Source organism: Penicillium rubens (genome assembly GCF_028828025.1).
Source record: "Penicillium rubens strain IBT 27055 chromosome Unknown utg000002l_segment0_segment0, whole genome shotgun sequence".
Taxonomy (NCBI): domain Eukaryota; kingdom Fungi; phylum Ascomycota; class Eurotiomycetes; order Eurotiales; family Aspergillaceae; genus Penicillium; species Penicillium rubens.
In genome coordinates this window covers 4,663,590-4,688,578 of record NW_026890600.1, presented here as the reverse complement: position 1 = coordinate 4,688,578, position 24,989 = coordinate 4,663,590, and the positions used below count along the sequence as shown (strand labels likewise).

The window sequence follows — 24,989 nt, the reverse complement described above, 5'->3', positions numbered from 1 at the left end:
TTGGGTCTTCGCTTAGTCTCCCCCCATAGCTTCTGAATTACTCTGAAGACAGCAAGTTGCGCTCGGTACGTGCCTATGGATAAATATGCGCCTAACTATGTAGCTGTAATGAATAGTTAGTTAGTTAGTTAACTAACTAGTTAACTACTTATGGCACATTGATTGTCAAGGCATGGTTAGTAGTAATTCAGGCACTAGGTAGTTAATACCTTCCTAAAATGGCTAGTTAGTTATATGCGTCTTATCTTATCACGATACCCCCCAAATCTCCCGCGGTCCCCCACTCCGCCATTCTTCACTTCAGCTTGATCGCCAGTGCAGAGCAGACACCCCTGCTCACTTGCTGATTGGCTCTTTCAATGATGTCTGTCAAAAGGGTTTTGGTTATTGCAGGATCAGACAGCTCAGGCGGAGCGTAAGTCCAAAATATCCCCGCAAAACCGACCGGGGAAAAAAGCTATACCCCATCAACCTATCTACGAAGGGATACCTGACCTTATTTCCCTATCATTTACGCTATATAATGGTTGAAGAAAAGCTAACACATTCAAGTGGTCTCGAAGCTGATCAAAGGGTCCTTGCGGCCCATGGATGCTATGCCCTGACTGCCACCACTGGGTTGACGGCACAAAATACACTAGGCGTGCAAGACATCTTTGTTGTGCCCTCGGAATTTGTGAGAAAGCAGATCAATGCTGGACTGGAAGATGTTGGTGCCGATGTAGTAAAACTGGGTATGTCATTTGCATTTCATGATTCGTACTTATGTAGAACTGCCACTGACGGCCCTAGGCATGCTCTCATCTGCCGAGACAATTGATGTCATCGCAGAAACACTACTAGCTCACAAAGTCCCTATCGTCGTTTTGGATCCAGTATGCCTAATGCCCTGTTCTCAATCTGTCATACTAACAAGCATCAACAGGTTATGGTATCCACTAGTGGCTCCCAGTTGCTACCCGAGAAAGCAGTCAAGGAATTACGGACAAAATTGCTTCCTTTGACCACGATTCTGACGCCAAACATCCCGGAAGCTCTTCTCTTGTTGAAAGACGCTGGTGCAGAGACCCCCGAGCCGAGCAACTTAGAGGGAATGGTTGAGCTCGCTAAGAAGATTTGCTTATTGGGTCCCAAGGCGGTTCTCCTTAAGGGAGGTCACCTTCCTTTGACGAAAGACCACAAGACATCTCAAGACCCGAAAGAAGGAACCTTGGTCGTGGATATTCTCTTTGACGGAACGGCAACCACCTTATTCGAGACAGAATTCTTGGTATCCAAAAATACCCACGGCACAGGCTGTTCACTTGCTTCAGCAATTGCTGCAAACCTAGCTTCTGGCAAGGACATGATCAGAGCGGTCCGGAGTGCCGTGCGATTTGTTGAGGTCGGGATCAAGACGAGCATTGACCTAGGTAAAGGGAGTGGACCGATCAATCATTTCCACTCCACGTACACTATGCCCTTTGCGCCGTATGTGACATGTCCCCTGGATCTTTTGTTTCTCGTCGTCCTAATAGTATGCCATTTAGCGGCCGATTCTTTGAGTACGTCTTGGACCGCCAAGATGTGCAGCAAGTGTGGCACCAGTTCACCCACCATGAATTTGTCGAAGGCATGGGCCAGGGTACACTGCCTATTGAACGATTCAAGGCGTACCTTGTGCAAGATTATCTCTACCTGGTAAGACAGCCGTCTTCAATGCGGTTGGGGGAAGACATTCAACTTATCAAAATTCAACATATAGGTACAATTTGCCCGAAGCAATGCGCTTGCATCATACAAGGCGAAGAGCATGAGTTCAATAGCAGCAGTAAGTGCTCACTATACTTGGTCTCAATAACAATCTAACACAGTCACTCCAGTCAGCGGAAATTGTCCTCCACATCAAGCGAGAAATGGCATTGCACATCGACTACTGTGCCTCCTTTGGCCTTTCTAAGCAGGAGATGGAAGGGACACCTGAAACTATTGGTAAGCCGGTCGTACTTCCAAGATTCTTTATAAACTCGATAGATATGCTAACGTCTGTATTTATAGCTTGCACCGCATACAGCCGATACATCTTAGATATAGGCCAATCGGAGGACTGGCTAGCCCTCCAGATGGCTCTCGCGCCATGCTTGATCGGATATGGCGCCATTGCGAAGCGGCTGTATACGGGGGAAACCACCCTTCGAGATGGGAACACCTACTGGAAATGGATCGAGAACTACGTTGCCGACGACTACACGAAGGCTGTACAAATAGGTTCAGGTAAGTCAGGTTATGAAAATCAAGTGGGACATCTAACTGATTCCTGTCATGTCATAGCATTGCTGGAGGATCACATGCAACATGTGTCGCCTAGTCGCATGGAAGAACTAATTAAGATCTTTGTTCGGGCTACGGAATTGGAGATTCGTTTCTGGGATATGGGCCTCGGAGGTAAGGCAGTGTAGGTTTCACCTACACCTATCTGAAAATACATGCCCTCTTTCAGGTTGCTGTGATTACTTGAGTATGGATTACGGTGACCTCGGGAGAGATAACCGCACTTCAGCGTCATTAAGCTGTCTGTTTGCTTCCAGAATGATCCATAATCCATAACAATTCACCTGTGTGTACATAAAAGCATTAATCGTTGAATTTGTTGAATTAATCCCCAAAATTCACGTATTTGCCTCTTCCTAACGGACGATTCTCGAAAATCTATCACTTTTCCGTCATTTAGAATTAGAATCCGTCGCCACAACTGAATTCACAAAGACACTGCCTCATCGCCATCTCAAGATTTGCCCCCCTTGTATCCATGGACCGTTGATGCATGGCGCAAATCTAAAATTTCCTAAATTTTCTGCCTGAGGTTGATGACGGCGACCAATCCAAGGCAAATTAGACAAAGCCGATGAAAGCGGTGAATTACCACTAAACCTGGTTAAGCAGGCGGTCTAAAAGGTACCTGATCCAGGCCTAGTCATGTGATGATAGAAAAATACAAAGAGGAGCTAAGCCTAATCTAATTTTTACTCGCGCCTCCCCTGGGGATTTTTTTATTTTTTCCTCTCCTTCCTTTTCTTTCAAGTTCCCGCTTCCTACTTCTTGTCAACTTGTTTTTTTTTTCTTCTTCCTTTCCCATCCCTCTCCTCATATTATAATCCCTCTCTCTATCCCCCAAATCAACCCTTTCGCAGAATCAATCATGTCGTACGGCTACTCTCGCGGCGGCGGTGGCGGCGGTGACTCTTACCGGTAAGTTCATTCTCACAGAGACTTCTCTTTGTCTCATCTGTCTATCTCATCAAATGCACGGTTTTCTGGCAAAAAGCCTCGAGCCTGCAGTTGTTCGCGATGGTGCTGTGCCTGGGGATCTTGACCAAGATCTGTCTCGCGGTTTCCCAAACAGTGCCCAATAGACGCCACATCGCGAGAAGAAGAACTTGTGCTAACTTTGATATTCTAGCTCCCGCGGAGGTGACGGCGGCTACGGCGGCGGCGGTGGTGGTTACGGTGGCGGCGGTGGTTACGGCGGTGGCCGTGGAGGTGGTTACGGCGGCGGCTACGGTGGTGGTGGTGGTGGTTACGGCGGTGGTGCCGGTGGTGACCGCATGAACAACCTCGGCGCCGGCCTGAAGTCTCAGGACTGGGGTAGGTCCATTCTAACAGCAAGCGTGTTTGTTGACGCAATACTAACTTTGGTTTCACTTAGATCCTAGCACCATGCCCAAGTTCGAAAAGTCGTTCTACAAGGAGCACCCTGATGTTTCTGAGCGCTCGGAGGAAGAGATCCAGGCCTTCCGCAAGGAAAAGGAGATGGCTGTTCAGGGTAGCAACGTGCCCCGCCCCGTCAAGACTTTCGACGAGGCTGGTTTCCCCGCCTACGTTCTGTCTGAGGTCAAGGCCCAGGGATTCGATGCTCCTACTGCTATTCAGTCTCAGGGCTGGCCCATGGCTCTGTCTGGACGTGACGTCGTCGGTATTGCCGAGACTGGTTCCGGAAAGACTCTGAGTTACTGTCTCCCCGCCATTGTTCACATCAACGCTCAGCCTCTCCTCGCCCCCGGCGATGGTCCTATTGTTCTTGTTTTGGCTCCTACTCGTGAGTTGGCTGTCCAGATTCAGGCTGAGATTACCAAGTTCGGAAAGTCCTCCCGTATTCGCAACACCTGTGTCTACGGTGGTGTCCCCAAGGGTCCTCAGATTCGTGACCTCTCTCGCGGTGTTGAGGTTTGCATTGCCACTCCCGGTCGCCTGATTGATATGCTCGAGGCTGGCCGCACCAACCTTCGTCGTGTCACTTACCTCGTTCTTGACGAGGCTGATCGTATGCTTGACATGGGTTTCGAGCCCCAGATTCGCAAGATCATCAGCCAGATTCGCCCTGATCGTCAGACTTGCATGTGGTCCGCTACCTGGCCTAAGGATGTCCGTCAGCTCGCTTCTGATTTCCTCAGCGACTACATTCAGGTCAACGTCGGTTCCACTGACCTGTCCGCCAACCACCGTATCACACAGATTGTCGAGGTCGTCGCGGACTTCGAGAAGCGTGACAAGATGATCAAGCACCTTGAGAAGATCATGGAGGACCGCTCCAACAAGTGCATCATTTTCACTGGTACCAAGCGTGTTGCTGATGATATTACCCGATTCCTCCGCCAGGACGGCTGGCCTGCGCTTTGTAAGCTTTTGATAGGTTCCCCACTGGCACATGTGCACGGTACTAACATATTTTCCAGCCATCCACGGTGACAAGCAGCAGAACGAGCGTGACTGGGTCTTGAACGAGTTCAAGCAGGGCAAGAGCCCCATCATGGTGGCCACTGATGTGGCCTCGCGTGGTATTGGTATGAACAAACTACATCCCTCCCTCTTCCCTTCCCCCTTTTTTGTCCCTCCTTAGGGGCCCTTGGAAAACACTCACCCGTGTTGACGTTGTGTGATACAATGGCACGGTGCTCAACTCTCTCGAAGCACGTCGGTGTATACTCGCCGCGTCCAGGCGCATCTGGTCATCCTAAATGGTTCACATGCCAAGAGGACCTTGGACTCACAGTGCAGCACAGCAGCAGGCATTCTAGCTTGACTTTGATTCTTCCATTCTCCATCTCTTGTGTGACAGGCTCGTAGTAGAGTCCAAGTTTCTTTCACACAGCGTTGTTCTTGAACTGTTGAACTGTTGAAGGCTGCATTTCCAAGGTTTCTCTAGGACCACGATAACACCCGCCATCCCATGGATTCGCTTCCCTTGGGATTTTCTTCACAGAAACCCATCAAGAGAGCAGTGATGCATCAAGTCCTGCACGACGGAGAAAGGGTCCTTCATGGCCATACTCCTCATATCCCCCACTAATGTTCTATTTGCTAACGATATTCCTCTGAAAAGATGTTCGCGACATCACTCATGTGCTCAACTATGATTACCCCAACAACTCGGAGGACTATGTCCACCGTATTGGTCGTACTGCTCGTGCCGGTGCCAAGGGTACTGCCATTACCTTCTTCACCACTGACAGTAAGTTTACCATTCATGTCTTGGGACATTAGCAAGTTGTACTAACGTATCTTTCTCCAGACTCTAAGCAGGCTCGTGATCTGATTACTATCCTCACTGAAGCTAAGCAGCAGATTGATCCCCGTCTTGCCGAGATGGTTCGCTACGGCGGCGGTGGCGGTGGTGGTCGCTGGGGCGGCCGTGGCCGTGGTGGTGGCCGCGGTGGCTGGGGTCGTGGCGGCGGTGGTGGCTTCACTGCCTCCAACGCTGCTCCCGTCGGTGGTAACCGTCGTTGGTAGATGTCTCGCTGCTGCTCCCCGTACAGTCAGCCATGTTGCCTCGTATTGTGCTATCCCGGTAGACTCTTTCCCATTTCTTGACTTCATGCGTAACTTGGGCAGGACGGCGTTATCTTCGATGTCATAGATAGTTTTTATTTTTCCTTCTGTGCCTATGCCACAGCGGACTTTTTAAGGTCTCGGATCTCGGTTCATCAGCTCTGGTGGGATTCCAGGGCATGAATTCTCACGATGAACCCTTACATGTTTACTAGTTTCAAAAAAAGTTCATGACTCAGAGAGTTCTTAATCTGAAATAATGATTATCCTTTAAATGTTCTATGTTCCATTCACTATCTCTCAAAACCAATGTATTGATGTAGATGTATGTGCCTATGCACCTATACCAAGCCTCACACTATTTCTGCAACCAGCTTTCTACCTCCCCTGCCAAAACCTCATGCACATGGCTAGTCATATGACCCGAATTAAACCAGAAATACCTCTCTAATGGCGTCGGACACCCATACTTCTCATACTCAACCGCAATATCCGGCTGATCATACCCAGCACAGAAATCCGTCGTATTCACAATCCCATACTTCCAGGGCTCATCAAGCATATCCGCCAACCTCGCATGCGCATCAAAGAGCATAACCCGCGCCTCCCTATGCCTTTCCGAAAACGCAGCCGCATGATCCGCCAGCGCGGCATTGTACCACCCGACCTGCGTGGCGTTCGGACTCGGGTTACTCTTTGCTTGGTTCCCCGGCGTGCGGTCTAGCGGCGGCAGGTTCATGAACAGATAGCTTCTGTAACCCAGGCTGTAGAGGGTCTCTACAGATTCGAAGAGTGTGTCTGTGAGACTTTGGTAGAAGGTTCGGAAGTCGACGGCGTATTCGGCGCTGTCGTTTATGTCATTGATGCCGATCCAGAGTGCGATTAGGGTCTTGTATTGGTTGAATCCTGGGAGGTTTTGCTCGAGGGCTGGGTGGCCGTATTGCTTGAATTGGTTTATTTGGTCTACTAGCGAGACTGTGAAGTTGTGGTGGAGGGGTGTGCTTGTTTTCGGTTAGTTGGAATGTTCGTGAACCATGTAGATTCTGGCCCTGGGGATTATTCCTGTGCTTACTGCTCGGTTGATATGTCGGCGCCTGCAAATGCGAAGTCCCAGAGTTGCTTTTTGCAGTGTTGTGGTGAGGTGAGGCCTTGGTCGACGCCGCAATTTGTGAGATACTCGACCCAGTTGGGGCCGCCTTCTGCTGTTGCGGTCTAAGCATGGGAAATTAGTATCTAAGTGATAGCATGTTTGATTCTGTCGCGTCGAGGTACAGGCTTACTTGGTTCTGGACTATCTGGTTGGAAAGCAGCGTTTCCGCGTCATATGCGAGGTTGAATTGGTCTCCAATGAAACTGTAATTCTGGCGTCCGAGGGTTCCTTGGACATAAGTGTAGGAGTCGCCGAAGGCGATCCTTCTAGGGTTAGTGCTACTTGAGAACTTGAAGGCTGAATACACTTACAGGGCCTTGGTCGATGACCAGTCGAATTTGGCTGGTTTTGATAGAGGAATTGCGCTGGCGAATGTAGTGCCAGAGGTGATGGCCAAGACGCATGTCACTAGAAGAAGCATTGTGGCTATTAATTAGGTCCAGCACACATTGAAGTATAATTGCATAGATACTACGATATGCTTCTAGGCAGTACGGAATATATAGAGTGGACAATATAGTTTGCCTAACCCCGCAAAGGGTCGACATCCGGGGTAATTCTGCAGAGTCGACGGAAACTATTTTTCCATCAGTTATTTTACTCGACGCTTTTTGAATTGATACTTTACTGTTAAGTGAAGCAAAGGAAGGGAAATGTGGTCCGGAACTTGTGGTACTCACAGAAAGGCATTCGATATATTATTACAACAAATATAATTAGTAACCCCATGGAAAGGATATATCAACCTACCCGATTGGTAGCTCCCATATATCAAACCGGATTATTTTCCAATATCTGACGATTTCCACACTGACCGGCATACCGAGTTGCCCCGGCGCCTACAATTATCCTCTCACAGGGCAAGGCTGCAAGCGGCCTTACGAGTCAAGTCAGCATATAGCCACAGATGCTATCCACGGAGGTCTTGGTGGATTATATTGCTTGTCAAAGAAGAACGATTGATAGCGGATAACAGACTCCAAGAAAAGCGAAAAGAAGGAACATGATACCAGAAGCCAGTATAAGTACTGACTGGGGTGGGGCGACAGGCCTGGCGCTAGGTACCCCAGCTTTATAGACCTTACCTCATTTGACACAAGTGTGTGATGAATCCGTGATCAGTCTACACCCTTGGGCTAAAGCCTTATTTGCGTATACTATTTTACTAGGGGTCGATTTCAAACCCGCCGAGATCTTCGCTTGTGCATGGCTCGACATTCAAGCTTTATGCTTAAACGGCCCACAGGGAGGCTATGCTGTGGGTTCCTTTTAGCGTTCCATAGCCTAACAAGCTCTGAAATACCAACATGTAAACCTGGGGATCAGTAAGGTTCAGCCGTTATCTTTGTGGGTTGGTTTTGTATACAGCTGTATACATTATTGCGCTTGTGTCTGGCCTTGGAAATGTAATGGATCATGCACGGATATTTCTGCGCTAGCCACAGGTCTTTCGAGATTATCACGCTAGTACAATGCATAAGAATACAGAGCCACGTGTAACAAGATGCCAGGATAGTTTTGCGATCTGACACAAGTACCAATTTCCCATCAATCTGGAGCAGGGTCTTGACACCAAGACTTTAACAACAACACCCAAAAATGAGAGTCCCACTAGAGAGAGACCAAAAACAGACCTGCATACATATCAATGCATGTAGTCCGTACTCATAAGGGGTACATAGTCTGGGAAGCATGTACCTACATCTACATCCCACGCATGCACGCATACAACGTCCACCGCATGTTGAAAACAGAATACATGATTCAAGAAAAACGCCTAAGAGAGCGACGTGCAGTAGTGCGGGCAACAGACTAGCGTCAACCTTAGAAAGAGTGGACGGAGTAAGACGAGGGCTCAATTCCCGCAGTATGCATAAGTAGTATGCATAAGCGCCTCGTCTTCAACGCCCCATCGCCACCGAGAGTTTTCATCCGACGATGCACGTCGGAGACAAGGGTGGGTACAGCTCATGTTTTCGGCCCAGATTCGAAGCGAACCTTAAGAAAATTTACCCGCATTGCCCAGCTTGTCCGTGGCCAACAGGGGGCTGACCCGGCGCCAGGATGCACTAGTAAGACAACGTTCGCTGTATCAGGTGATAGTGCGCCACTCAGGGAAATAAGATAAAAAGGGCAAAAGTAAAAAAGAAAGAAAAAAAAAAAAAAAATATCCTTTTGTTTATCTTCTTTCCTTTGTTTCGTATTCTCTAGAGCAGACGTAGAACATGCATGGAAAATATATAACTTGCTCGGGAGATTTGGGTTGGTCTTGGGGTTTCTGTTTTGGACTACTGGGCAGCAGGATTGGATATTGAATATTGGCAATAATATATTACTTTCACATGTCTTTAGGAGTATGATGGGTATGATCTTCGATAATGTGTCACTTTCTTCTCGAAAGGTAAAATGGGTTGGCAAAGTGGCATTGGATTTATTGGATTTACTGGATTGACGGCCTTCCTTAGATCCCTGTCTCGGGATCTGAATCCCTGCAGATATCAGTCTCATTTATTGGCGGAATCATGCCAGTCTCCTGCCATTTCAAGATTTCAATATCAAGGCCATGGCCGTCAGTATGTCTTTTAACCGAGGTTGCATTCAGTACATTTCGGTCTCAACCCCTTTAAAAAAATTAACAAGAAATTAAAAAATTTGAATGTGAAAAAGAACCGGTAAAAAAAAAGACTCAGTTGGAATAAGAGCTCAATGATCATCATCCGGGGCTGATCCGCATAGGTCTCTCTAACGCGATCTGCCGAAGCATTAGCGGATGAGACTTACTGTGTCCGGCGTAGTCTACCAGCATATCAACTGCACTGGCCAAGTGTGGAGTTTTAGGGAAATTGCGGTTTCTTCCCAGAGCACAGACATTTTCCTGATATGAACTTCGTTGATTTACGGAGTAGGGAGTAGGGAGTAGTACGGTATGCGCATCCTGTTCCTTAACTCTAAGGCAGAGAGTACTGGTCTTCTCCCCCTGAGATGTGTCCAAGTTAAAGAGTAACTCCTTAGGGAGCCACCGTTCTGGAGAAGAATAAAGCCAAGCCTTTTCCCTAATGATCGCCCCTGAACGACTACAATAAGAGCTTGGAAAAAGACCGGAGAATAGCCGTATATTGAACCTAGGCTCGGCCGGACCACATGTGGGAACATTTTCCGTCTTTTCTGACCTCCGTTAGCTCGTTTAACCTCATTTAGAGCAAATTGGCGAAGTGGACATTATTCTGATATTATTAGATTGCACAGGTAATGTGATAATGTGATAATTTGATAATATACAATATACGGAGCACAATATAAAAGAACATGCAGAAATGGTCCCACGTGCATTGAGTGACACGAACATCTGCAGGTCCTGCTTTTGGGTCAATTGAGACATTTAATTCGAGAGATATTCTCTTGAATCTCTCTTTACCGTCCAAATTAAAACAATCAGCCACAGCCGCGAAAGGCGCCTCGTATGACATTATATGAATATAGCCGGGGGGCAGAAGAGAAAAGAAGGACTCCAAAACCTACAATTATACGGAGTACGGAGTACTAAGACGATAAATGCAAGCAGGACATGAAAACTGGGGACAATTGGAGCTTTCGGGATGATCGTCTCAAGTGTTACAAAGTACTTCCGTATAGGGCCGTATTATTGATGACCTCCGTGTACGGAGTACTCCGTACAGCGCGACTGGATACAGAGCGGCTGCGGCGTCCAATGATTGACGCGCCATATGGATTTGATATTGATCATCCCATTCTGCTCTCGACACCGGATATCCCGCACTGGACACTGTGTGTTGTCCGCGCGGAGTCCGTCCGGTCCCACTATGTCGTTTGGGATTGTCGGTGTCAATTTGTTTCTATTTGTTCAGTCTATTTTGGATTTTGGCTATTGCCGGACATTGGATTATTATTTCTCCCTGATAACAAGGTACTTGGTCCTCCGTACTTTTGCAGACAATAGTACGTGACTTATCAGGCCGTGTCGGATGCAAAATGATCCTGCGAAGAATAAAGAATAATTAATTAAATATCAGAAATCACTAAAAATCATCCACTTGCTTTTTCCTCACCGGCAGTGGAGGAACAGGTTCCGCGCCTGCGGGGTGAAATCCGGCCCCCTGAGAACGCCAATCATGAATTAAACAGAGAGTGTCAGTTTTCCGAGCTGAGAGCCTTGCATCTTGAGAATTTTCTCCCTAGTTTTTCCCGTGTTCTTCCTATCAGACTCACATTTATCCAGGGGGTGTACAACATACAGCATACAACATACAACACATACGGGATATACGGTCTTTGATCCCCCACTATCTCTGATTGGGAGGCTGAAAAGTGAACATTAACGAGTATAACGGATAATGGGGTACGAAGTGCAAAAGGGGAACTGGTAAATACTGTAAGAATTATACTGGCCTCCACTATGCATTGAGCATTGAGCATACACCGATCGTACCGGAGAGCCGCCGAAGACTCCGCTCGCAATTTGATGCGTTTGACCAATTGGCGGTTATGGTGGGCTCGTCCCACGGAAATCGCGCTAGGAAAACGATGGGCCCCCTTTCTCCTCTTTTCTTCCTTGGTACGGAGATTGGAGATTGGACGATGTGGTATGTGCTTTTGTACTATAATTATCACATATATATGTTGTATCAATAGAAACGGTGTCAATTGACAGATTAAACATCAACCATTCGCAGTGGTACTATGTAATTGGAGATCTAGATTGCAGCAATTGGGACTTCCGTCCCAAATTGAACCATTTGATCTCGAAGACGTCAATCTTCTTACAGAGGAGACAAGTCCAGATGTCAGGAGATGGGCTCCGACCACCGGGGTTGTTATTCCACCGTCCCCACTCACGCGTTTGTAGGTATCGTGACGGTTACGCGACTACTCCGTAGATACTCTTGCCATGACTCGATAAGTTTCATCGAAGAGGGTGAACATGACTAGTACGTAGCCAGCCCTGGAGTGATGCTAGATAGCGGTCTGGAAGAGGTATAAGCCTCTTTGTATTCCGGAGTACTCCGTACTTTGTATACCTTGTATATATACATACAATGAAGGACAGTTCTGCACAGAAGTATACCAAATACCTGTAATCAAATTGCAACACTGAACCTCCTTTTCAGGAAAAGAAGCTATCACCGGCTTCAACCGCCTCGGCTTTGAACCTTTACAGCAGACTTTGGCGCTAGTCTCAAACAAGTCAGGCCTATCCACCGAGCTTCTCCAGTCTCCACTGTACCCCACTAGTTTTCTCCTATTGGTGCAGGGACCGAGTGCCTTCGTCCACACTAGCCCTGGTCTTCCCGAGTCCCATCGCTTCTTCTTCCCCCGACCTGCGCTACTCCTCTTTCTGCCCTAGTTCCCTCCAGTATCTCCCCCTCTATACCCCTTTGAGACTCGGTTCCATCTCTCGGTTGAGGTTCCTCGGGCACGCCATTCCTAGCGCCCACCTTCTTAATCAGGAGCCCCTGGCTCTGACAATCTTGGTACCCACGGACCATATACGCTAGGTTCTCCCTCGACGCACCCGAGTTGCGGGTAGACTAAGAGGCCTCCAGTTGGGAACCTAGTAGTCCTTAGCAAAAAACAACAACACCTGTATATATCATTTTATGATCTTCCATCCATGGGCAATAATTATTAATTAATGATAGAAGAATTTGAGAGAAGTAAGTTGCCACTTCTCCCCTGGATGGTTCCGCTTTTTTTTTCCCTTTTCAAAACCGGAAACTGGAAGAAAAGGAAGAAAAAAAATATTATCACACGGACATGGAAAGCTTAGCCGGTAAGGAAGACACTGAGGGGAAAGGGGGCCAAGCCAGTTAAATGTCGGAGTATTGTGTGGAAAAAGGGAATAGTCCGAGATCAGAGAAAGTAAATTATTTATTGCATCTTTTTTTCCTTCTTTGATATAAATGTTTCTCCTCGGAATCTTGTCTCTGTATTTATAGTGTATCCCTTTCTACTATGTAGTATATTTTGCCCCAATACGGGAATGGATATATACAATATACAGATGAGAGTGTTATATTGTAAATATCATAAGAAACCAAAATCATCACAATGCCCAAAAGATCAAAAGCCAGAAAAAGAAAAGGAAAAGGAAAAGGAAAAAAAGAAAAAGAAAAAACCAAAGAATCAAAAACATAAAAGCAATGCAGATGTAATTTTCCCACCCCGACCAACGATATCGCCAACCAAAATTACGTGGTCCACCTTGAGGATCCACAGCATCCTCGGATCCCACGAGGACTGCCTTTTCCTTTCTCCTAATCGTTACCTTTTAGGCCGCTCCAAGTCGCGTTGACTCCTGGCCTTTTTTTCTTTTACTAGTCTCTTTAGTATCCCCGTGGCTATTTTTCCGCCCCGGTGCCTCGTGCTTACCGCCACCTGCAAGGCATCCTCCGAACTAAGATTAAGCATCAAAGCATCTTGGGACCTTCTTTTTTTTTTTTTTTTTCTTTTTTTCCTTTTTTTTCGAAGCTACGCGCTTTCAACAATTTACAATATCTTGAATGTTGTGAATTGATTCTCTTCTTCTCTTCTCTCCCCGGACCTCTTATCTCCAAAGCATCTGTGCGCAAACCTGTTTGATCAGCGTTTCGCGAGTCAACTTCACATATCAATTCCCTGGGGATTGAACGGAAAAGGGTACGTTCACAAGGAATATTCTACCTAGGTAGATCTGAAGAGGTTAGCCACGATTCCAACGTGGCAACCCTAGTCTCCCATCCCCTTGCTTGGAACGTGTCGGACTTGTCAATTTCCCCGACTTTTTCCCACTTGTTATGTTGACGCGTCTCCACAGATCCAACTCAAGAAACTCTTCCTTCAATAGATTCGTCGGCATCCTTGCGCGCGAATCTCCTCTTTTATGGACAACCGGCCCGCCTCCGAGTACGCACAGCCAGGTTCGCACCACCCAAACACCGTCACCGACGCACCTTCTGAACAAAAACCTGCAGACCAAAATTCTGCTGCTGCTGCTCACTACACCCCGCAACCCGAGGTCCGCCCTACGCCGCAGTACACGCCGCAGCCGCAGCCTGAGGTGCGACCCAATATTTCCTCGGCCAACACCCCCCAGTCGGACTACGGTCTGAACCCTCCGCCGACCGCCCGCTCGCCTGCCTACCAGGACTACCTTCACCGTCCTCCCCAGTCATACGCCCCCAACTCCCAACCGGGCGCTGCGGCAGGTATGGCTCAAGCAACAAGTCCGTTCATCAACACCTTGCCTACGGGCCCGCGCAGTCCGCACTCAAAGTCTGACGCGCCCGTTCCTATAGATCCTTCGCTTCCGGCCAACAGCCCCACCTATCCTCCCCCCTACTCTCCCTATCAGCCTCAGGGGCACGAGATGGCGCAGTACCAGGGTCACCCCCCTCCGCCTCAGCATATGTACGCGCGTCCGGATTGGCCGCATAGCTATGGACAACAGCATCATGGATTGCCGGGACCTTACGCTTCCCCGGCCACAACGGTTGGTTCTACCTCTCCTGTTGGTGCACTTGCAGGGCCGCGTTCTCCAAAGGTATGTTTTTGATGATTCCAGGGGGTATTTCTGAAGGCTTTTCACTTTGTTAAATCATTGTTGTCTTGGATGCCTCTGGGGTTGATTATACGGTCCGTAGGCCGTCCTAGGGATCGTCAAGAACAGCGTGCTCTGCCCCTCAATCGCTTCCTTTTGTGGATAGGATTGGGTGGTTTTCCAATCTATTGGGGTTTGATCAAAGCTGATTCCCAGTCTCCTTTAATCTAGGTCTACTCATTTGTCCCAATTCCTGGCGCACAACAGCACAAGCGTCCTCGTCGCCGTTACGAGGAAATTGAGCGCATGTATAAGTGTGGATGGAACGGATGTGAGAAAGCATATGGTACTCTAAACCATTTGAATGCACACGTCACTATGCAGTCGCATGGCGCGAAGCGCACTCCTGAGGGTAGGTTCATCTCATTTTCTCTTGCTTTTAGATAGTTGGGGGCCAATGCGACGGAGATGTTGAATCTTTCGTCGCAAATGGCTGGATCGGGTTAGCGCCGGCTGCTGGACGCTAGTGAGTTACACTAGGTGTCGCGGGGCCCGCAGTAGCGTGGCCGATGGCGTGGAGGCTAAGCTTGTCTCTTATCCCTTCCCGCCGTCCCCCCGCTAGCAAGCATACTCTATGCTATTTCCCATTTTGGAAACTGGTTATTAATATCCAAGTTCACTGCTGACTTTGTTCTTTTAGAATTCAAGGAAATCCGCAAGGAATGGAAGGCTCGCAAGAAGGAGGAAGAGGCTCAGCGCAAGGCTATTGAGGAACGTGAGCGTGCTGCCGCTCAGGCTGCCCAGGCCAACCAGGTCGAGCCTCCCAACCCCTCTGACCCATCCCACGGACAGCCACCTGCCTACGCCGGTGGAGTCCGCCCTCAACTCCCTCCGATCGGTTACCAGCCTGCGGATAGCCAGCCTCCCAGCCAGTACGGTGGTCCTCCTGGCAGTGGCATGGTCTACCAGAACAACGCACAGATGGCCTACCCTCCCAACTACCCTCACTCTCCCTACCAGAGCGGACCTGTGTACCCGCAACGTGAGTAACGTCGCCGCCTATCTCCATACCAGGATCGACCCTCTGGACTTCTCTTTCGACAAGGTCATCCCCGCCCGACCTGTCCTGCTGATCCATAAATTTGCTACGGCTTCCAGAGACTCAATCCGCCAACTATCCGCAATAATCTTTCCCACATAATCACTTCTTCCGCTATGGACCTACACGGACGGAAATGCATTTGCTTTTTCTTTCTTATCACGATATCCCCAGTCCTTGACTAATGTTCTCGTCCTGGACTCCGATTCCCATTTCCCCCAATACACCACATCCTTCCACTCCCAAGTCTTTCGTGCTATGATACCAACCTCTGCAGCTTTTATTCCTGATCTGTCTAAGAGTGGCCTTTCCAGCTTTGTTCTATACCTGTCATCCTTTTTGTGTTAGAGTGCATTGAGCTGAGAGGGTGTGTTGCCCTTCTGCACCTTCTCTCCGTTCTGTTTCCTACTTGAAATCTGATGCAGAAGTGGTGTATGTCTTATCTTTGTTTGCCCGTTTGCCGGGGTCGTGGCTTCAAGGATGGTTTGGGCGGTGGATTATTTGCATCTGTTCATTATCAACAGCATTCTCCCAAAATCGTCTTCCCGGGGGTTCTTTGATTTAGTTTTGTTTCTCGTTTCCTTTTTTGTTCACTTTGCTAGCACCCAAGTGTGTTCTCTTATCTCCTCTCTCTTTTCTTCATTTCCTTTCTCTAACGTACATTATGCTCCACGGACTTATGTTCCAATCTGATTATGTGTATCATTCATTTTCACTTGTCCTTTTCTATCTTAGTGCATTCATTATCTGCAATCGGCTTAATATTAGTGGCTACCTAGGTATTCTTGCTGTCGTGCTGATGTGGTGTAAATATCCCAAGAAATTGTGCATGCGAAAGATGGCACGTTTCCAGTAAAAACTTGGGCAAGAAAGTAGAAAGCAGAAGTTACCAATGCAGGCTAGTATAATCACAACCCAAGAGAAAAGAAAAAGCGAAAGCCCTGAGGTATCTCTGCTGTGTGTTAGCCTAAACTAAATATGTCATAAAAAAAAAAAGGCAGATAGAGCCGACCTAGAGAACCAAACATGCCTTAGCAGGAAGAATAAATAAGCAAACAACCACAATACTATCCTAATATAAGCCACACCTAACCAGAATAAGCAAAAAGTAGTACCGGCACTTACCGTAGGCCGAGCACAATACCATGCATTGGCCGTTTGATGTGCGTACGCACTGGCAACTACTGCACAAGGTACATATGTACCTGACTAGAACCGAATAAGACAAAGCGCAGCATACTATATGTGGACTGTACATCATACATGAGACAGGAGGCTAGTACCGGAAGGCGTCTCCACGTGTTGGACATTAGTATCAGCCACCGATATCATCGTGGGGAAACTAATTTTGCTTTTAGAGTTATGTTATTCCTAATTGTTTCTAGCTTGCTTCCTCTTCCTGCCTAAGCCGCGCGGTATATCACATTGCTTAGCGCTTAGTCTGTTTCTCTTGTCTCCACTATCCAGGTGGTCTGTTAGCTTCAGACTAGTGTCGTGTGCTACTCTAGGTTGGCCGTGCATCTTACAAAGTATAGTCCGGTTGGGCTAGGGTGGACGCTAGCTAGGCGGAATGTAGTGTGATCTGCATGGGTATAAGTATGGAGTAGGTAAATGAGACATGTCTATTAACCATATGTAGCTATGCAAGGTCTTTGATTTTGGATCATGGATTGATGGTGGTGTATGTTGTTGGAACTGATCTTGGGAATACTTGGGCATAATCCAGGACCTGAAACCTGTGGCTTTGGTTAGATATTGAGGATCCAATAATAGAAAATCAATGAGACGGAGAACGTTATGTAGTATGTGAAGTCTGACGTGCACTTCAGTATATGTTGATTTAAAGTAGGTAAGTACACTTCATCCACGGATCAGTGCATGAGCTAAGTGTAACGCAGATCCACGGAGTGCCCCGAGGAACTAGTAAACTAGTGAAGTACTTAAACGCACAGAAGACTCTGGGAAATGTGCTCTAGCGTTCCCGTCGAGGCCCGCAGGGAACATGGGTTGAATGGGAAACTAAACTACTTGCAGTCTAGTCGGACTTGGAAGGAATCTGAGGTACTAATGGTGCCTCAGGCATAAAGTATTGTTGCCTGAATATATAGGCGTGAAGTCTAGACCCGATATGAACTAGCGTCCAGACAATCTGCGAAATTGTCTCGCGGTCCATGTCCAACACGCAATGAAGAAGTAACAATCTGTTCTTATTTTCTCATTTTGCCACTTTGTCATTGTTGAATTTGTGTCTCCCTTATAGCATTGTGCAGGACACAAGCTTAATACCTGGAGATTACTGTTAATCCGGTCATGACATTCCGGTTTCCGGGCTCGCTCGTGAACAGAGCTTTGCGCAGCCGACTTCTCACCGCGCAACAATACCGTGCTACTACCGCATCCCAACGATTACCGCAGACATGGATCGCATCCAGTGATTATCGCCGATTTACCTCCTCCTCGTCCTCCTTCAACCGCTCTTCCGATAGAGACAGCGATGCTCGCCGCATAGGACATGTTGGCGAGAAACATTTTAGGAGTCGGCATGGCAATAGGCGGGAGGCTCAGCGTGTCAAGTCTAGGGAGAGTCATGACATCTTGATGGCTATTGCGTCGGGTTCGTTTACCGGACGGTACAACAGTGAGCTTGAAAGTTCCGAAAGTAAGGCTCTGGATCCAGAGGCTGCTGAAAGCGAGAACCTGGAGAATGATCCTTATGATTACCAGCATGGCGAAAACGAGGTGGAGGAGGGCGGTGTCTCTGATGACCAGACACCCAAAGAACAAGATATCGAGGCCGATATTGAGGCCGATGCCGCCGATGGCGAGGCTCCCGAGGACAACAGCTATCGTGGCCAGCCTCGAGCTATGCCCAAACTCACGCCGAAAATAATCAATGAGGAGCTGAAATGGTTAAATGACCCTCGCAAAATGGCGGATCGGGTTGCGCGCATTTTGCACAGTGGTAATCCGGCCCTGGCGGCGGCCTTGGTTCGTGCTGGAACAAAGCAGGGGATGAGATGTGATGTTGCCTGGAATCATCTCCTGCAATATTGCATGGATCAGAATCACCCGCAGGCTGCGTTTAAGTTCTACAATGATGTGAGTTTTGTCGTGCTGTGATGCTGCCATTCAGAGAGTTACCTGGGATTTTGGGGTGTGGATTTTGTATACTGACAGAATTCCTCTCACAGATGAAAAAGCGTGGCAGGAGACCAACTCCCAGAACGTACACGATCATGTTGAAGGGCTTCAGCTCAGCCCCGAGGTCATTGGATGTCGCCAAAACTGCCGCCTCTGTCTACCGCTCGATTAGCTCACCGAACTCTGGAGCTAAGCTTGATATTATACACACCAACGCCATGCTTACCGTCTGCCATCGTCACGGGGATATGGATCGGCTGTGGAAGATTGCCGGTGAATTACCCGAAGAGGGACCAGGTGCACCGGATGCTGCCACCTACACCATTATCTTGAACGCTGTCAAATTCGCATCTCGCAGAGATATAGAGAAAATGTCTCCTGATGAGATTGACAAAATCCTCGAGCGGAAGGCCCAGGTTATTACCGAAGGAAAGCGGATTTGGGCCGATGTCGTCTGGCGGTGGAAGAACCAAACCTTGCAAATTGACAATGAACTTGTTAACGGCATGGCCAGCTTGCTTCTGGAAGGCGGTAGTGATATTGACTGTTACAATGTCATGGAATTGTACAAGCAAACCATGGGAATTCCCATACTGCAGAAGCGACCCACTGAAAACGAGAAGACGACCCGCCGCAGGATCACCCCCGAGCAAACTCAGGCCATGGAAGTCTCAGAGGCTACGCGGCAATCAAAATTGGAAGACGTTCCGTTTGTAGACGAAAACGATCGACCAATCCAAAGTTTCAAATCAGCCGAGGAAGTTGAACAAGACTTGAGGAAAGAAGTGGAAGAAGAGATGGAGAAAGAGGAGGAAGAAGCGGAAGTGGAAGAGGAGGAAGAGGAAGACTTTACAGAGCTCTTCAAGCCTGTTGTTCCTCAGGCGGAGGAGCTATCATTCCTTAAACCGGACAGCAAGGAACTGACTCTTATCCTGAATGCTTGTTTCACCATCACCCAAGGAGCCGAAGGTGGACAGGCCTATTGGAAATACATGACTTTGGACGACCACGAATACCGCATTGATCCCGATACCTTCACTTACATCCAATATTTCCGCCTCCTCCGCATCTCCCGCTCCAGCAAAATCAGCGTCAAAACCATGCGTGAGCAGATGGTTCCCTCCGGCCAAGCAAACGGAACAGCATTCCACGTCGCTCTCAGTGTCTGCCGCCGTGATCGCCGCAACCGCTCAGTTCTCCAGCACGCGAACGAGCTGCTCGCCTTGATGGACAAAGCACTAATTCTACCTGACATCCGCGTCCTCGAAGGCTATCTGGAAATGATCCAGATCCTTTCCGCCAACTCGTCCGTCCTTCTGCAGCTCAGAGGACTCGAGGCAAGCGATGACCCCACAGCCTCTAAATCTCCTAGACTGGAGTATCTGGGCAGGAAGCTACAAGCGAAGCTGCGACTAGTTGCTATCGCCGCCTTACGGCCATATATCCTCCAGCTGCATGAGGCAATGGAGCACGGCAAACCCGAGTCCAAGACTCGCTGGAGTGCCATCCAGAACACACTTTCGGATTCTGTCGCCGGTCCGGCAGCTGTGAAGATCATGTCGCGCGTTCGTCTGGCGGTTGATGACACCCTCAAGCCGGACTATAAGGCTTACGTCTCGAAGGCTGAGCGCAAGGCCCTTAACGATGACTCGAAGATGCTGAAGAAGTATTCTGACAAGGACGTTATTGAGAGCTTCAAGAGGAAGAAGGTATACCCGACGCCTCAGCAGAAGGAGGAGGCGCGGGAACGCATCAGAAAATTCCAGTGGGAGGCTCGCAACTCTCGGGACCAAGAAGGTTCCGATCAGAAAGAGGACTCTTCTTCGTGAGGAGCACGGATTGAGGCTTAGTATTATTTCGTGTTTTGGACACGACGAGACCGAGTGAGGTCTCGATTGTATTATGTTTGTATATCACACATTGGGGGCTATAGATGGCGTTGCATATCTGCATTATGTACATAATACCATTTGGTACATTCTCTACTTCTAACATGAAACAATAATCAAGATTATAAATGGGTTTGATGTTGCTATCGACTTGTTAGATTTATGTATGATCCCTGCCCTCCGACATCCAAATCTCATCATTATTATCCTATCTTTTATACCCCATATCGACAATAACGAACATCAATTCAAAGGAGTATAGTATTCAAGACTTCGCCAAGTCGGGTTGTTGATGAGGACAATGTCACGCAATTTGATAGCCGATGATGAAATGCATCCCTACAACGTGTTAGCCCCGGTCACCAATACTGATGTTACGCCTAGGAAAATGGTCCGATAGATTATAGTAGTTTTTGCTGGCATTAGTGTTCGGAGGCCAAAGATATCCACAAGACAATGTGGTGATTACCCAGGTACAGTGGGGATGATGGCGAATGTTTGGTCTATGGCACGCCATATGACGTTCTGAGAATGCACCTGTCGGGGCTCGGAGGTCTGCCGTACCCCACTCACATTGTCGATGGCGCGAGATACGTGTGCGATGAACGAATTCCAAGTTAGGATGGTGCGGGGGTAGTATGCTTGTGTAAAGCCGTCCTCCCGGGCTTTGTTATTTGGGACATGGGGGGCTGTCTCATTCTTATAGAACATCGCTCAATCATTTTGAACTTTCGCGAGAAACTAGAACGTGAGCAAGAAAGCAAGCATCTTGTATATTGAAACCTGCGAATCATGGGAGACAGTGCAGATGCTAGCCAGAATGGCTCAGCTGCGAACAATGGCAAGAAACAAATCTTGCTTAATGCTTTTGACATGTCAACCGTGGGACATTTGTCCCCTGGACAATGGAAGGTCGGTATAGGATTGTATTCGCAGGGCCAAAATGCTGACAGCTTCACAGAATCCCAAAGACAAGTCTGCGACCAAGCGGACACTCGGATATTGGATAGAGTTGGCGAAGCTGTTGGAGCGCGGTGGAATCAATGCGTTGTTTCTGGCAGATACAACTGGAGGTCATGATACCTATGAGGGTAAATTGGACGAGTGTATTCGGCGTGCAGCGCAATGGCCGGTGACAGACCCAACTATCGTGAGTTCCAACAAAACCAAAAGTTCCGATCAGAGTCTGACTTCCCAATTAGCCCATTTCGGCAATGGCTGCAGTGACAAAGAACCTGGCATTTGGCATCACAGCGTCGACTTCATTCGAGCAGCCCTTTTTGCTGGCTAAGCGCTTTTCAACGTTGGACCATTTGACTAATGGCCGACTGGGCTGGAACATCGTGACCTCATATAAGAAAGCAGCTTTCAAAGCCATTGGTGTGGATACTCCAATTGAGCATGACGAACGGTACCGCCAGGCAGATGAGTATTTGAGGGTACTCTATAAGTGAGTTGCATGCCCATAGCTCGGTTAGATGATGGCTTTGGAGACTAACTCGTGCTTGTGCCTATAGACTGTGGGAGGGCTCCTGGGCTCCTGATGCCCTGTCGCCCAATGCCGAAGCAGACACGTACATTGACCCGGATAAAGTCCGCCAGATCAACCACAAGGGCAAGTACTACTCATTGAGCACACGACACATCGTCGACCCGTCTCCGCAGCGGACACCATTCCTTTTCCAGGCCGGAACTTCCCCTGCAGGATCGGAATTTGCTTCGACACATGCGGAGGCAATCTTTGTCTCTTCCCATTCGCCAGAGGTGTTGCAGCCGAAGATCGCAAATATCCGCGGGCTAGCTGCAGAACGAGGCCGTGACCCGCAATCAATCAAGTTCTTCAGTACCTTCACGCCAATTGTAGGCGAGACTGACGAAGAGGCGTGGGCGAAGTATGAGGAGCTGAAGAAGTACGCCTCGGTGGTTGGAGGACTGGTCCTTTTCAGCGGGTGGACGGGCATTGACATTTCCAAAATCCCATTGGACCAAGACATCACCGCTTCAGATTCATTGGAGGCAAACAAAGTCACTAGCTTGCTTGACTCGCTACTCACGACCAGCAAGGATATCCCGCGTTGGACGCCTCGTGTGGTTGCCGAGAGGGCTGCAATCGGTGGTCTTGGCCCAGTGGCTATTGGAAGCCCTGCTACCGTTGCCGATGAGATGGAGCGTTGGATCCGAGACGCTGACCTCGATGGGTTCAATCTTGCCTATGTCACTACGCCTGGCACCTTCGAGGAGGTGGTTGACCTGCTCATCCCCGAGCTAAGGCGACGCGGGATTTATCCTGAGCTCCCAGACCCCTCAGAGCCGCCCCTCACAGCCCGTGAGAAGGTTTTTGGCAAAGGACAGAAAGAGCTCAGGGCTGATCATATTGGAAACAAGTACAAGTACGATGTGTATCAGGAGGACGAGCCTTATGTTGACGGTACCGAGGAAAACTGACTGTCGAATGACATTTAAGACATTTAATGTCTCATTTAATTTATGGAGATAGAAGATCATTGAATGAAATAAGATCAGAAAACCCCATAATACATATGCATGCAAGAGGTGTGGAGAGGTGAAAGGTGAAACAAAACGTGCCTGGTAACATTACCCGTGACCCAGTACGTAATGCCACTCTAGCCTTTCCGGGACAGCTTGGCCAACTCCCTCATACTCCTCGATTACCTTGACCTTTCCTGACTTCGCCTCTGAGAGGACTAAAACTAAAGGAGGTGCCATTATTGTGTTAGTATTTCAATCGACACGACCATACCACGCGAACCATGGCTACCGTACACCAAGGCCACCCCCATGATGAGCCCCATGATGACGAGTCTCTCCTGGGTGATGATTTGATCGAAGCCGATGATGGTGAGTACTATCATTTCCCCCAGTGACTGCCGGAGTATCGGCAAAATGCTAATTTGACGTGATTCTAGCCATCGAGGCTGATGACCCCCTGCGCGATACCTCCGACACGGCCCCTCTGCGAGGCAACATTGAATCCAGCTCGAGCAACCGAGGAAACGCCTCTGGCTATGGCAACTACCTAACATCCTCTATTGGTGGTGAAGATCGCCGTGCGACACAAAATACCATCGACGAGAGCGTTTGGGAGACATTGTCACGCGACTTGGTTGCCGTGTGGGAGAAGATGCGCCAGGTGCTTTGGCCGAAGTACTTGCTTGGAGGTATGATGCAGCGTGGAGGCAGTGGCACTGCTGATGCTGAACAAGGTGGTGTGTCTGGATTCGGTGGTAACATTCGAGGACTCGTTGGACGCTGGCCGGATGCCGACGTGGTCCTGCAGGGTGGCATGAGCGATGGGTTGCGGGACTGGGATCTCTGGTAAGCCATCCTACCCTCGGAGAACTCCGTATAAAATCTAACACAGGGCTTATTTTAGGGGTCCGCTTGTCTTTTGCCTGGTCTTGAGTTTGTTCTTGTCTATCGCAAAGGGTGATCAATCGTCAGTGGTTTTCTCGGGTGTTTTCTGCCTGGTCTGGATCGGAGAAGCAGCTGTGACTCTTCAGATCAAGCTCCTTGGCGGCAAGATGTAAGTGCTATGGATCATCCCCCCGATGTCGCAGTTAGCTGACATTATGGCCTCGGCCTGTTAGTTCTTTCTTCCAGTCGATTTGCATTATCGGTTATACGCTATTCCCCTTGGTCATCGCCGCCATGCTGAGTGCGCTAGGGCTTCCTACCATCGCCCGGATACCAGTATATCTTGTGTTAGTCGCATGGTCTTTAGCAGCTGGAGTTAGCATCTTAGGAGGCTCGGGAGTGGTGCGGAACCGAGTCGGCATCGCAGTGTACCCGCTGTTTGTGTTCTACATTGCGATCGGCTGTCTCTGCTTCATCAGTTAAGGCTCTCTATTGTGATATTGTGCTCAATAAGGAAATGCGCCGTCACATGCCTCTGATAGGCACCGGCGCAATGAATCTCAATAACATTGGATTGTTTGATTGTTTGAACGTATTTGAATAGCGCGGATACCGGTATATCCCAGGCTTTGAATTGAATTTATTGCAAATTGTATCCGAGGCAACAATAGATTGTTTTATTGAGGTGAATACATGTATGCTTTGTTCCCATTTCCATTGACGCTTTGCTATTCAACCCGTTTGTTGGGCCCCGCACCCGGCGGTCAACTTATAAGAACCCGCAAGCTAGGCTTTTCCTTCTTCTCTCACCTTTCCACCCTTCCATCGTCTTGTTATTCTGCTCGCAAACTTCGCAATTTTCACAATTTTCGCAAATCTCGCATATCTCGCATATCTCAACCCTTCCATTCGTCCTCGATTTGGCTGGTCCCAATCGATCCGGTATGTCATCATTGCTTGGGCGCATAGCCTCAAATCCCCCACATACTTGGGCAG

General features: G+C 48.5%; 7 protein-coding genes across 7 annotated transcripts; 6 read left to right on the top strand and 1 right to left on the bottom strand.

Annotated features, from left to right (window-relative positions):
- Window positions 1-362: 362 nt before the first annotated feature.
- On the top strand, window positions 363-2,438 carry N7525_004269 (uncharacterized protein; the record flags this gene model as incomplete). The annotated part of the gene is made up of 9 exons (XM_002565953.2): window positions 363-415; window positions 553-734; window positions 793-875; window positions 926-1,470; window positions 1,530-1,680; window positions 1,745-1,810; window positions 1,863-1,971; window positions 2,038-2,253; window positions 2,311-2,438. The coding sequence occupies 9 exons, from the start codon at window positions 363-365 to the stop codon at window positions 2,436-2,438; spliced, it is 1,533 nt and encodes a 510-aa protein (XP_002565999.1).
- Window positions 2,439-3,178: 740 nt separating this feature from the next.
- Window positions 3,179-5,766, top strand: N7525_004268 (DEAD-box ATP-dependent RNA helicase DBP2; the record flags this gene model as incomplete). Its single annotated transcript, XM_002565954.1, has 6 exons — window positions 3,179-3,228; window positions 3,440-3,624; window positions 3,686-4,654; window positions 4,713-4,820; window positions 5,360-5,488; window positions 5,549-5,766. 6 exons carry the CDS (start codon window positions 3,179-3,181, stop codon window positions 5,764-5,766), a joined length of 1,659 nt encoding a protein of 552 aa, XP_002566000.1.
- Window positions 5,767-6,163: 397 nt separating this feature from the next.
- Window positions 6,164-7,376, bottom strand: N7525_004267 (SGNH/GDSL hydrolase family protein; the record flags this gene model as incomplete). The annotated part of the gene is made up of 4 exons (XM_061212965.1): window positions 6,164-6,806; window positions 6,878-7,017; window positions 7,086-7,218; window positions 7,267-7,376. 4 exons carry the CDS (start codon window positions 7,374-7,376, stop codon window positions 6,164-6,166), a joined length of 1,026 nt encoding a protein of 341 aa, XP_061069986.1.
- A 6,456-nt stretch (window positions 7,377-13,832) lies between these two features.
- Window positions 13,833-15,539, top strand: N7525_004266 (putative C2H2 transcription factor (Con7); the record flags this gene model as incomplete). Its single annotated transcript, XM_002565958.1, has 4 exons — window positions 13,833-14,175; window positions 14,248-14,441; window positions 14,721-14,901; window positions 15,190-15,539. The coding sequence occupies 4 exons, from the start codon at window positions 13,833-13,835 to the stop codon at window positions 15,537-15,539; spliced, it is 1,068 nt and encodes a 355-aa protein (XP_002566004.1).
- Window positions 15,540-17,898: 2,359 nt separating this feature from the next.
- N7525_004265 (pentatricopeptide repeat-containing protein) lies at window positions 17,899-20,558 on the top strand (the record flags this gene model as incomplete). Its single annotated transcript, XM_002565959.2, has 2 exons — window positions 17,899-18,687; window positions 18,780-20,558. The coding sequence occupies 2 exons, from the start codon at window positions 17,899-17,901 to the stop codon at window positions 20,556-20,558; spliced, it is 2,568 nt and encodes an 855-aa protein (XP_002566005.2).
- Window positions 20,559-21,410: 852 nt separating this feature from the next.
- N7525_004264 (xenobiotic compound monooxygenase, DszA family) lies at window positions 21,411-23,063 on the top strand (the record flags this gene model as incomplete). The annotated part of the gene is made up of 4 exons (XM_002565960.1): window positions 21,411-21,530; window positions 21,580-21,768; window positions 21,821-22,068; window positions 22,136-23,063. The coding sequence occupies 4 exons, from the start codon at window positions 21,411-21,413 to the stop codon at window positions 23,061-23,063; spliced, it is 1,485 nt and encodes a 494-aa protein (XP_002566006.1).
- Window positions 23,064-23,389: 326 nt separating this feature from the next.
- Window positions 23,390-24,476, top strand: N7525_004263 (Yip1 domain protein; the record flags this gene model as incomplete). Its single annotated transcript, XM_002565961.2, has 4 exons — window positions 23,390-23,477; window positions 23,546-23,954; window positions 24,013-24,162; window positions 24,227-24,476. The coding sequence occupies 4 exons, from the start codon at window positions 23,390-23,392 to the stop codon at window positions 24,474-24,476; spliced, it is 897 nt and encodes a 298-aa protein (XP_002566007.1).
- Between the last annotated feature and the right edge of the window lie 513 nt (window positions 24,477-24,989).